At 43.9% G+C, this 13,152-nt stretch overlaps 1 protein-coding gene across 1 annotated transcript; it reads right to left on the bottom strand.

Annotated features, from left to right (window-relative positions):
- Positions 1-8,367: 8,367 nt before the first annotated feature.
- LOC109473528 (forkhead box protein Q1-like) lies at positions 8,368-12,587 on the bottom strand. The gene is made up of 2 exons (XM_019773409.1): positions 11,829-12,587; positions 8,368-11,319 (listed from the first exon to the last, which is right to left on the bottom strand). The coding sequence occupies exons 1-2, from the start codon at positions 12,288-12,290 to the stop codon at positions 10,735-10,737; spliced, it is 1,047 nt and encodes a 348-aa protein (XP_019628968.1). The 5' UTR covers positions 12,291-12,587; the 3' UTR covers positions 8,368-10,734.
- Between the last annotated feature and the right edge of the window lie 565 nt (positions 12,588-13,152).

Here is a 13,152-nt window from a genome sequence, read left to right as displayed (position 1 = left end):
CGTTAGTATTGTCACAAGGAGAACTTTAGGTTTAGGATAAACATATAAAGGTTTCATAGAAGTTTAGATGTCATGTACATCGTCCTTATCCTCCAACAGACCCCCTGTCACTGGGGGAGGAGTTTACAGCATTGACGGTTTCATCCTGCATCAAAACCTTGTGTGCAGGTTCACAGAATCGTCCTATCATGAACTGGCATATCATCGTAATTACTGTGATTACAAAAGGATAAGGTTAAAGCAAAACTCAACTCAACGTAGTTATAAAATACTTTTTTAAATTTGTCCAAGAACAGAACAGTAACTGGATGGTCCCAATTCGTCTACATTTCTTGTTCACCTTTTGTTAATAGTCCTAAGCGCTCTTTTTGAACAAAAAGATATCGACGTTGTTGTGGGACATTCACAAAGTTCGCTCTAGACAACAGCATTTTCCTCAGAGAAGTAGTTTGTCATTGTAAGCATTAGAAAATATGTCCAAAACGTTCAATTAAGTCAAATTTGGATGGATAGTTCGTTGGTAAGACGATTGTGATGCTGACTGGCAGGACGTCTCCATGGTGATTTGGTTCTGTCAACAGTCGTTCACGGGACATGTGCGAGCCGTCTTGTTGTTTTACTCTCTGCGTACGTACATGTAGTATCACTTTTCCACCAACGCACGACGTTAGGTTTCCCAACACAAAGGGCCATTCACGTGGATGGTATAAAACCTGGCCGGTAAGAGCAACATGTATGATAATGACATGAAGGGTAGAACAACACCCACAGCGTGTCCGCGCGCACGTAGTTTTTCAGAATTGGCTGAAAGAGCGTTTTCATCAACGGTCGACTTGGGGCGAATGGCGGGGATTCTCTCCGTACTGCAGCTTATTGAAACGCGTTAAACCAAGCGTCCAGATACAGCCGTGAGCAAACAGAGATGTTGGCCAAGCTAGAAAAAAGACATCCACACTGAGAAGGTCACAACAACACGGGGCAGGGGTGAAACAATGGCGACGATTCATTTTGCCCCGCTGTCGAACATTCCTCTCATTTTGCACCTTGCTTATCTCAGAAGCACATGTTTTGCATCCAAACGATGGAGAGAAAAAAACGATAGAAATCTCAAAACAATCGCTAACAAGTAATCGGACAATAGTTCCGTATTAGTTTAGCAGCTAATGCTTACCGAATCCCCGCCCCGTTCTGCTATGTTTAGAGCTTAGACGTCACCAGCGTTCCCATTGAAAGGCTGACCTGGCTTAAAATCAGTTTTCCCCTTTCATCCCTCCATTAGGAACGCTAGCCTAGCACAAAAACACCTTCTTTTGGGCAGGATTTTCGCTTCTTGGGGATTTAGCACGAAGCTAAACTATAAAAAGGCTTCCAGAGGTAAAGCTTTGGGGATAATCTGGAGGTGATACGACCATAATCTGACAAGAAGAATTCCACCTGTCGCAGGCGTTCTTTGTTGCTCACCAGGAAAGAGCGGCTAGTACCGGAAAGTTTCCCTCCTACTTTCACCCTCCCTCTCTCTGATATAAATCAGCTGCCTACACTGTGGGAAAACTTCAGGTAGAACTAAATCAATACTAGTATTGTAAAGTCATGATCTTCAGATAACTAGCAGTTAGTGTTTTAATAGAAACGCACAAAGAACAAAACAGGAAAGAGTGTATCATGAAAAGTTCATTAAATGGTAACTTGAAATATGAGCGAATACAAACTTTTAGTTCTGTCAACACATCCACACTTCTTCATATTTCCTATTTGTAAATATAAATGAGACGTAAAGTTCCTTTCGTAACCGATCACTTCCATTGTTGCCGTTCAAATGTTTAAAAATGGTTGTTAGCAAATGTATATATATTATGATTGTAAAGATCCAACCAAGCCAAGCCAATCAAAGAGTGAAGCATCTGTGCGTGAACTCAGGAGGGTGATGGCGGATGCCACTCATCCATGTCATCAGCTCCTATATGTTTATTGAACTTCAAAAAGGTACAGTAACGCAGAAGCCCTTGACCGGGGGGGGGGTGAATTGCACTGATCTTTTACAAAAGTACAGCTACGTAACTACTAGTGCACAAAAATCCCAATCCACATATAGAGCGGGGAGGTCGACAACCTACTAGCTACGCGGAACATCCCACTGAGCCGTTCGGAGAGACGTAAACAGACGTTAACGTTCATTCTAACTCTCAAAATCATGCATCAGCAACAGTTGTACAAGCGCACTATGGACTTAAATGAAAAATCTTACCTCTGCAGAGTATATGTATTTCAACTTGTCTTGATCCTTGTTTTAATGTATGTGTATATCATTGTCGGATATTATGAGTAACCGTCAATATTTTAATGCTGAATGATTACAAAATGCTGTCAATCTTTTGATGCTGAAATAATCAAATATTATAGACAGCTGTAAATATTATTAACTACAACACAATTCAGGCTGCTTTAGCTTGACATGAATAAACAAAAAGAGCCATATATAAACATTGATTTTGATTAATATTATTCATTCATTCATTCGCTCAATATTCCGCAACTGTAACGACGACGCGGTTCTCAAGTTCTCCATATGAATTGACGCTTCTCCCGTGAACGAATCCTACCATAACTGCCAATGCTGATTCTCATCTTGTAAGTTTCATATGCAGGATACATTACTCGGATAATTTGTACTGTATTCCCTATAGCAGTGAAACTAGGGCAAACAGTGATGAAGCCATCCTTGTGTACTGGTTATGTTACTGCAGTCCAACTTTAATTTGTGTAAAACGTGTGTCGAGAGAACACATTCCCCTGTCAGCTCCTCTCACCAATGTACCTACACAACCGTCAGACTTTATTGTACGTCTTGTTTAGATTAATTTGTACCTAATCCCAATCTCTAGCACATCCAGGCACCTCGCTGTCAGCGGTTATTACCTGAGATGAGTGCCCAGGTGTTGGGCTCGTGCTCGGCGCTGTAGAGTCCCGTGTATAAAGTTTACTCCGAACCAACACTGATATACTGAAGAACGTGGGTTCACAAAACACTCGTACGCTGGCGTTTTTTGACAAGTTGATTAATGTAGAATTAATCCTCTCCGCAAGCTCATCTATGCATCGCCTTGTCAACTGCCCAACAAACTTCACAGAGAGTCAGTTATTTCAACCAGCCACTTAATTAAGACGGTAGCCTTGCTTAATTGCCTCTGTTCGCCTTTGTTAAGCTTTGACAGGTCGGTTCCCTTTATACCTTGCACGCTTTATGTTCTCAATGGCTCTCTGACGCGCTGGCGATTCTATTGACTTTTTCCCCAATTTACTTTTGCTAAAAGGTGGGCCCCATTTTCAACATTTACTTGGAGAGGGAATGAAAATAATCCTATAGAACCAACAAGCCCGGGATTGAATGGGAACATTTCCACTGTGTGGTTTAGACGGATTGAATAGGGTCCACTTTATACTGAGCTGTTTAGATAGCACGCTTAAGTGTCTGTTGCAACATTCAAAACGATCTGTGCAAAACCAGCAATCTTCTTTTGACCCCTCCGTCTATCCTAACAACTTTTTCCACATTTGACGTCTGAGGAAGTGTAAGAACACGCACCAAGTTCATGTGGAAATAGTACGCTGTGTGTGCGTAATTAACCCTGTTAAGCGTCCATTAAAAAGACGGAGAGAACTCCGTTTGTCCCAACAATCACCAGGTAACGGGCAGGCGGGGATGGCGTCGCTAATTCTGACACGGTCGGGCCCGCGCACGTAGGTATGCGCCAAGTACCGCATGATCCCTTCCTTCCCAAACCCCGAGGAGAAAAACTCTTTTGCGGGATGTTTGTGTTTTGGTCTGGTGTTTTGAAGGTCTTAAATGGCCGTTTGTATTAATTAGAATTAAGAATGAAAGTGTCAAACCTGTTGGCTTAGAGGGCACACAAAGGACTGAGTGATGTATTGTGGAGTCGTGCGCTTTCACCGGGGATAGTCGTCCATCATAAGGTATAACTGAGTCTGAGAAGCTTTTTGCTTTTCTGTAAAGCTGGATAATACGTCTTCTGTAGTGTAGAGAGTGTTAGCGTCGGCTGTAATACAAACAAAGGTAGATACAACAACAAACTAGTGATTTTACTTTTAGACTTAGCTCTTTCTGGACAAACTATGGCTTCCAACTCGGGATATGTGACCGGTCACCAAAAAAGGAACAGGTCATCTTGATTGACCATCACGTCAATTTCTTCAAAGATCTTCTCTGACCAAAAGAATGGTAGCTCGAACAGGACTTCCATCGAAACACTGTATATAGGTCAATATACATATATACATCATTTACCTATAAAGACATCAATTTTCAAGTTGATCAAACCCATCTCGGTTTTATCATGCCTCAGCATCTATGTTTCTACTTGATACTAGTATTAGTAGTAGATAATCAGATTCTCCTCTACTGTTTTCGTACGTTTCTATTCTTCACATACTGTGTAAGCCCATTTCCCATGTGTTGAGAAATAATATTCGGTGCTGGGTGTACATTGTAGATTGGGGACCAGGGTATCTATTGCCGCTCGGATCTAGTGGATGAAACATTACCAGTGACAAGCGAACCTTGCAAAGGTTCTCTTGTATACGAACCATCGTCGGTTGAAATTAAGTTTATGATATCTTCCTTCGGCTAACGTTTGGCACTTCAACTCTTTAATTGAGAATATACTATTACTTCTCTAGCAAATGTATGCAAAAGCTTTACTAACAAACACGACAACACGTAATGAAACAATACAAGCACGTCATACATTTGTGCACTTGTCAGACCCAACCCCACTTCTTCCTTTTTCACGGACAATTTCCCAACTATTCCTCCTCCTCTCCCTCCTATCTACATGTACAAGAAAGGCACTTTGTCCCGACTGTTGTCTAAACACCGCCACCCCGCCCTAGCAACTTCACGTGCCCGCCGCGCCCTGCCGCGTCCTTCTCAGCGGTTCATCCCGTGAAACCGCACGGAAAAAAACACGGACGTGACCGCTTTTTGGGTGCTTCACCCTGGTACTTCCTGTACTTTTCAATGGTTCTGTTGTTGACGTGATGTAGATGGAATGTTTTACTTTCCCTGAAGATGAAAAGAGACATGGAAAACGCTCAGTAGTAGTACAGAAAGATCCATACACCTTCCGAATAACACATGGAGGTTAACGTATGTATGTGTGTATTAAAGGGGAGGACAGTTAACTTGTTTTTCATGTCGTCAGCTTTTCAAACTGTCGAGAGAAAATATTGTGAAAGTGGAAGGCATTATTTTCTTGGCTACATGGTGTTCTTAAAGGAAACATCTTACATAAAAGTTGTTGATGGTAAGTTGACCGGTAGACTGAATCAAAACACTCTCCAGCTGACCGAACAATATGTACAAGCATGAAAGCTCGTCTTTACTGATGGATAAAATGATAACTACTGTGAAATTCAGTGAGTGTGTATTGCATTGTGTTTGGACCAAAGGTTTAGATGGTTATCATATCAAAACATCTCCAAGTGTTTGTCTTGTCACAAGCCAACCGGACAAGTTATGTTAGCTTCTTTAGCGATCATTCTAGTGCCTTTAAGTTTGGCTTGATGTGTTTTAAATTCGTTATTATGTTAAGGTTTCTCCAAAACATGATGTAACAAAGCTAAGCTGTACTGTGGATTGTTTGTGCCGTCTTGGTATGTATACTTAAGGTTGTGTCCAAGGGAGATTTGATAATAGCTAAATCTCCGAAAACAAGGCCGGACAAAAGTTGACGGTCAGAATTTCTGTATGCGTTGTTGATGCTATCTGGTAACTGTTGCTTTTACCGCCGTACTGGCGAGTGGCGTTATACCACGGAACATTTGTACCGTGTGGCTGTGTGCTTTCTCTCTGCAAGACTTCCAAAACTAACAATATTTCAGTAGGTGTTGACCGCTGGCTTCCCGCGTGTCCATTCAATGTCCGTTCTGGCTCCGGACGTCCGAACTGACCATTCCATTGAGCCCAGCTGTTGACCAATCTTGAACAACATGCGTGTTTATTCTAGCCGGTGAACATTCAAAACTTTACAACCGAATATTGAGAAACAAAATAAGCCCGTTGTTGCCCCTTGTACTGAGTCAACTATACGGTCTCAACTGTTCTCCTCTTTTATTAAGTATTCATTTGCATAGGACAAATCCGCGACAGCTATGACAATGTCAGCTTCAGGTTAGGGTAATCTATTGACTTCATATAAGTCAAACTGTGGCAGTTTTGGTACGAGATCTATTGTAAATATTTGATTGCTTACCGTGGACCCATCGATAGCGTGATGTGTGTGTATAAAACGCACGCTGGTTGCAAAGCAATCGTTCGTTGATGTAGAATTGGACATTGATAGATCATCCTAATCATTTATCTCACAGCATGCCCTGCTTCAAGTTACGAACCTAATCCAAGAATAAGATGTTAGAGCGAATATTAAAGTTTTACAGTTTATGCCCAGTGTTGTCCATTAACAAATGTGTTGATGTTGAACAATGGTTGGAGCGGCCCACGCCACGTTGTTCATTCAGTGTCCGTCCCGTCATGGCTGGGTGTAGTGTATAGTGAGTAATCATGCCAGTTTAGAAGTGACACCATACAGAAGCATTTCCTACAAGAACGGAAGGACGGAGGCCATTGAAACTCAGAGCACGCGTCATGTAGCGTGGCCCCCACCTAACTCCACCTTTTTGTACACCTGTGCAGGTGTGCTGAGCGAACAAAAAGACACATGTTTCTGTTTAAAGCTGGTTTCGTTCATCGTTCCATTCTTGGATTTGTTTCAGTTGTTATTTTCCATCATGTTTACGGCTTTTAGCTAACTCACAAACAATGACACCCGAGCCACCAATTTACTGAACCACCTGTTACACATAACAGTCATGCAGTTGGCAAAAAATTTCTTCCCTTCTTAATTCTAAACGTACTCGTCACATGTTAGCTTACTTTATCTGAAGAGTTCTGCTTATATCTAAATTTAGAGGTTTGTTGCTTCATAAATATTGATAGGACGGTATCGTCCCTCTTATAGTGTTTGCGGCTTAAGATTCTGAATAACTTCTTAGAACACAAAGATGCTACAAGCATGAGAGGCAGAACATGATTCACGGATTCCCAGTATCTCCGCTCTTATCGTTCACATCGCTTCCTCTCCGTATCTCCTGAGTTGCGTCCACTACGTTTTACATAACCAATGGCTTAGAACAGACCAATAATCGTCTCGCTAACCCTCCGCACACACGTGATGCCATTTCAGCGCCTGCTCGACCCAGAGCAACGTTTGCCCTGCAAACTTCTTAACCCAACAGTTGAAGCGATAAGTTTGATCGGTCCCAGATAACATCTAACCTATTTTATTAAAGAAAACGGAGGTACGCCCCCACGACAAACGCCGGCTGACAGTTTTGACGGGAGTGTTGTGTACCTGGTTTCTGTAGCAAGTCGACGCCATCAAAACAGTCCCTAATGGTGGTTTTAAGAAGTGACACACTCTAATGTAGGCTGGTGGACTACTGTTGTATCTGGCATCGCACTGACAAAGCCAAAGTCACCAGCAATACTATCTTTACAACTCGTAATTGCGGGTTAATGGCCATGTACATAATGGGATGGCGTTTACATTGAAGTCTGGGCATTGAAGGATTGCCCTGCACACACACGGTGTAAAAGTTGTCCGACTGCTTTACGACATAAGACTTCCGCTAAGACGTGCAACGGTCATTTCTTGAGTGTGTCGGTCTTTTTTCCTGAGAGGTCTCTGTGTTCAACAAATCCTTTGCATACTGGGAGTGAAGAGCAGAAATATTTGCAAGTTGAAGCTGATGTCGACGGTATGTAGCGTCTCGCGTCTGTGTGGCCACGACGATAAGTGGATGATAAAGTATGTGCAAAACATTGACTTTGAATCATTTACAAAACAAAGTGACATTTATCACTAAGCTAAAGCCCAAAGGCCAAGGAACGTTTGTAAACTACGATGTAATGATTTAGGACGCAGTGATTTCGTGTAGGCTGTAACACTGACAGGTGCCTTTGCCTCCACCATGTGTAACTTCGAAAATAGTCGAAAAATAGCCAAATAAAGTTCTTGATTTTGTGCTAGAAGGTCAGAAAAGGAAACTTGTCACCACAGGAGTGCGGTGTTAGTAATGGAAGGAACAAGTGGTTGAAGAGGCACCTATGCGTTCACCCCGCCAGCACCGAGCCCCGCCAGAACACATACATACGTACATCAGCCTGACGCATTCTTCCCGCAGACGACATCTGCCTAGAAACCCTCCCCACCTAACAAACACTCACCGGGGCTGGGCCGGACACTTCCCACTCATATCAACAAAACACATCAAGAACACGACAAGAGGGGATGAACTTGTATGGATGGTTTATTTTGGGTCTGAGCTGCCCACGTGTGTGTGTATGTGTGTGTGGCCAGACCGCTAGGCTGGCCGGGCCTACATGAATCAGCGGGCCGTTACAAAAACCGTACGTGGCAAGAAGAACAACAAAAACAAGTTTTCAACGGATCAACAATCAGATTTAGCGAAACAGATAAGTGCGAAACGTTAAAACGCAGGTCTAACATGTTTTGGAAACAACATAAGTCAGTAGACTACATACAAATAATACAATATTGCAAAGGTAATATATTACAATCAAACATTGCTCAACACGTCGCAGTTTTGTGGAAAAAGTGATGGGAATAAGCATCAACACGCAGGCAAGCTAGGGAATACATATAGTTTACAATATAGATGTTAGGCACGCCACAAATATAGATATGGAACAACACAGCATCAGGGTCTGTTATAGATAAGAGTTTACACAGAACCAACGACATAGCTAGAGGACTGGCCTGAGCGTCGATGTTCAATTTTGAGAGGTGAAATTCATTGTGTCCCAACGTCGTCTTTACGTACTCATAAAGTAGTCAATTAATTCTAAAAACTATCTGAAGGAACAGATTTTGCAGCCACTAAGAAGTTTGATGCTTAAGCTAGACTTAAGACAGGCTATTAGCTAAGTACTGTCGGTGAAACACGTTTCACTCCGAAGTCAAAAGAACTTGTCAAGAATTTCGTGATAAATGTCAGCCAAACTGTCGTCGTATGTGCGTCGCAGACGAAACATTTTCTGTCCTTCAGTTACAAGCAGCGAACCCTACTTCCTCTGACTGCGCCATTTTACTGCTGACTCACACGCACAGTACAGGTACATAAAACACGCCTAACTCTGTAACAAAGATTGCAGGCGCACCCAATATTTGCCTTCTCTCAATATTTCACCAGTAAGGAAAAATGGAAGTACACATGGTTTATCTAACTGAGATATTCGATACCGGGTTGATTTTAGGGGGACAAAAACTCTGGATATTCGATCTAGGTTGTAGCTACGCTCAGGATGTTTACAAGTCAAATGGTGCAAGCGACAGTACGGAGAAGTAAGCTACTGTCATTCTTCAGCTTTTCCTTAGTCTGGTGGCAAGAGCGAAAACAAAAACACTAACGTTTTGTGAAAAAAAAACAGAGAAGGTTTTTGGAAGTTGAATCAGTTGATACTATAGAGAATGAAGAGTGATGTCAAGAAAAAACACAAGCGTCACCCGTGGCACAGGTGCAGTTTCGGGCTACAATACACCAAGGGCCCGAGCGATTCGCTTGCTGTCACCCTATTCACCAAAGCTTGTTCACGCACACGGCAAGACATGTCCGCCATGATAGAATTACCTCAAACGAAAAACAAGTTTTTCTGCAGCGATTATACTGGGCCATGTAATCACAGAATACTCCATACAAGTGGGTCCTACTGTCACAAAAGGTTGATATTTCGTTTCCAGTACTTCAAAATTGAGCACTTTTGTCAGTGGAAAAGGACAAAACTGTTGAGTTGTCCGGCCGTCTAAAATTTCTGCGTAAACGCATTCGGCGAAACGCGCTCTAGAGAGGGCTGTACCGTGTCTGTTGTACAAGTAAAATAACACAGAGGAATACTGTATTTCTATACAGCATGGTAATTACATGGCATTAATGACATTCTGTCCCAAATGTTGGAGTATGGAAAGGAGAGATTGACTGGGAACGACTGAAACAATTGTTTCAACATCGCGATCGAAAAAGTACTAGAGTATGTTGTTAATTCATATCCTGATAGTCCACAAAGACAGATTTTACTAAAGAGCACTTCTACACATCAACATATCATCTTAAGTTTCAATCTACTTGAGAGTTGAGTACTCTCAGATTAAAAACCAGGTCTAGAAAACCGGACATTCCTAACACTGAGTTGTGTTGTGGTCGCAATGATAATGACAAAATATACAATAAATTCTACCATACATTCAATAAACACTAAAACAGCTGCCTGAGCTTATTGTGTATACCTTTAAAAATGATTTACGTCAAATCATAGGTAAGTACACGGCAATTAATGTAAATAGTTCTGGTCTACACGATTTCTTAATCCAAAAATAATCAAACCAAATCCAGCTTGGTCTAACAACATTACAGGCTTTGTGATTAAGGAGGTGGACAGCACGTTCGATAAATAGAACCGTGGTCGCCGGTCTTGGTCGACACTATACCTATCAAAATTATTTACACCTCACATTCTGTTACCAAATTAGACTTCATTTCAAGAGGAACAATTGTCAGAGACACACATTGAGTTCTTTTGTCAGAAATTAAAACTTCTGACAAGCGTCGAATATACAGTGAGTTCGGTTGAGTCCGTAGAGTTTAGGACGCGTTCAAAGTGGCAACGTTGAAAGTGTACCTGTGTTGCGGCGAGGGCGTGTGGAGGTTCGCCGTGGTCATCGGGAGCGTTACCGGGACGTGGTGGGCGAGGAAGCTGGCGTGTTGGAGACCTGCGCCGCGGAGCGCCTCCATCTGGTACCGGTAGAGCGGTAGGACGGCCGCGCCCGCGGGGTAGATCGCGTTCGGCGCCGCCAGGCCCATGTGTGGTGCCGCCGAGCAGGGGATCGGCTTGACCGGCTCGCAGACACCATTTCTCTTCGGGATCAAACTCTGCCACGCCGGGTGAAGATGCTGGCCCGCTGTGATGGTTTTCGGGGAGTCCGTGTACTTAAAGTCCGGTTTGCTAAGGATGGCGTCGATGGAAAAGCTGCTGTTGAGTTTCGGCGAGCGCTTCTCGGCCTCTGCCTTTTCCTCCGCCAGTCGGGTGGCGGCGACCTTACGGTTGGCCTTGCGGTTGATCCTCTTTCTGCGGCGGCGGAACACCCCGTCAGCGAACGTGTACTCAGAGTTGGGGTTGATGGTCCAGTAGTTGTCCTTGCCCCACGGACGGGAGGGGTCGCGAAGCACCTGTGCCGATAGACAAGATAAAGGATAAGTCTGCGCGCAAACAGTCGTCTGAATTCGAACAACGTAACAGGTGGCAGCGTCATTGTACGACTCGGACGGCAAATAGGTAGATATTATGATGATGAAAATTCAAGATTGGTCAAATAATTTGATCCCTTAACCCGTCCTTCACGAAACCTTTTCCTTCTTTTGGTTCATATTATATTGAGAAATGTTTCCCCAATAACCACATGAAATTAAGTCCTCGCAATAGAAATAAAGCCCAAGAAACTGTAGTGATCAAATATTCCAAACAAGGTGGTCCCACAAGAATGATTTACTTCTGTATTAGAGGAGGAACACTTTTCACTCAACAAAAGATCACTGAAAAGACTTCCCTGTCGTCTATTCCTGTCGTGTTTTAACGAAAGGTTATTTCAGATATCAAACTAAGCCTCTTAATTCATTGTGTCGCTAAGATTATATTTTCCACGTTGATGATAAAGTGATGTGGATGAAGATAAAGCTACCTTTGTGAAGCACTCGTTGAGACTGAGGTTGTGTCTGACGGAGTTTCTCCAGCCGGTGTAGGGGCCGCGGAAGAACTCGAACTTCTTCATCAGGTAGTCGTTAATTTCCGCCAGAGTCAGTCGGTTGTTCGGGGAGTCGCGGATGGCCATGGCGATGAGGGCGATGTATGAGAACGGCGGCTTTGGCCGGCGGTGGTACGTGGGCTTCACGCACTTGCCGTCGATGTTGTTGGCCTCGGCGGAGTTGTTCTCGGTGGCGGAGTCGGCCGGACTCGGGACGACGTCGTTGTCGGACTCCCTCGCCGACTCGTCCTCGGGAGGAGAGCCGCACGGCTCCGAGGGAGACAGGACCGTCTCTTCGGCGTCGTTGTCCATCGTCTCGACGTCGACGAGTCCGTCGGTTTCTTCCCGGGCAGGCTCCGCGGGGATTGTCAGTTGTTGTGGTTCGTGGTGGTTTTCCATGTCTTTAAAAACGTCTGCAGGATCGAGACTGGCGTCGGATCAAAAAGTTCTCAATGTCTGAGCGGTAAAGGCGATTTTCTCCGCGAGTGAGCAGAGAGGTCGGCGTCTCCCGGACGGGTTGACGGGGAGGTAGCGGCAGTTGGGAGCGGGGAGCGTACTTAGGTCGGTCCGTAAGGCGGACTCCGTTAAGCCTGTCTCGGCAGCAGCAGGTACAGGGTTGCGTCAGGTAGGACCGGGCTGTGCGGTATGCTGGCGTCGCGTACACCTGGGTTTAACACAGCGCCAGGTAATACACGGCCGGGCGTGACGTCACACCCAATCCATACCCAGGTTTGCTCTGGTGTCAAATGTAGCCCGCCCACCCGGCTTAATGTGTTATCTGACACCCGGGGCATTCTTATGATAATACAGGGGGAGGGGATACACAACCACTTGTCCCTCCTCCTCCACTACAGTACAAATTCACACTTAGACACCTTCCCAAATAATAACGGGTCCGCCTATATACATTCCAAACTCCACTAAGTCCCCGCCAAGGTAACTCTTGTCTCCAATCGATTATTTAGTACAAAGTAGGTGGTTGAAATTCCCAATAATTCCCGAGTAGCATAAACAACAGCGCAGATACAGATACACACTGACAAAGCTTGGCTATTGAGCTGGAGCTGCATAGTCAAACATCAGACTATGGGGGTAACGGCAAACAAAGAAACTAGAAACAGTTCCAAACACCAGACCAGCTCGGGGAATCGACTGAAAAACTCAACAAACTAACCACAAGACTACACTACACTTGAAAACTGAACAAATGTATCACTGAAACATTTTCGACTTTTTCCAACAATTTAAATGTTGCCCTTGT

This window comes from Branchiostoma belcheri, unplaced genomic scaffold (genome assembly GCF_001625305.1).
Source record: "Branchiostoma belcheri isolate BF01 breed outbred unplaced genomic scaffold, Haploidv18h27 scaffold3, whole genome shotgun sequence".
Taxonomy (NCBI): domain Eukaryota; kingdom Metazoa; phylum Chordata; class Leptocardii; order Amphioxiformes; family Branchiostomatidae; genus Branchiostoma; species Branchiostoma belcheri.
Note: the sequence above shows the minus strand (reverse complement) of the source record. Positions and strands in the feature narration are given on the sequence as shown.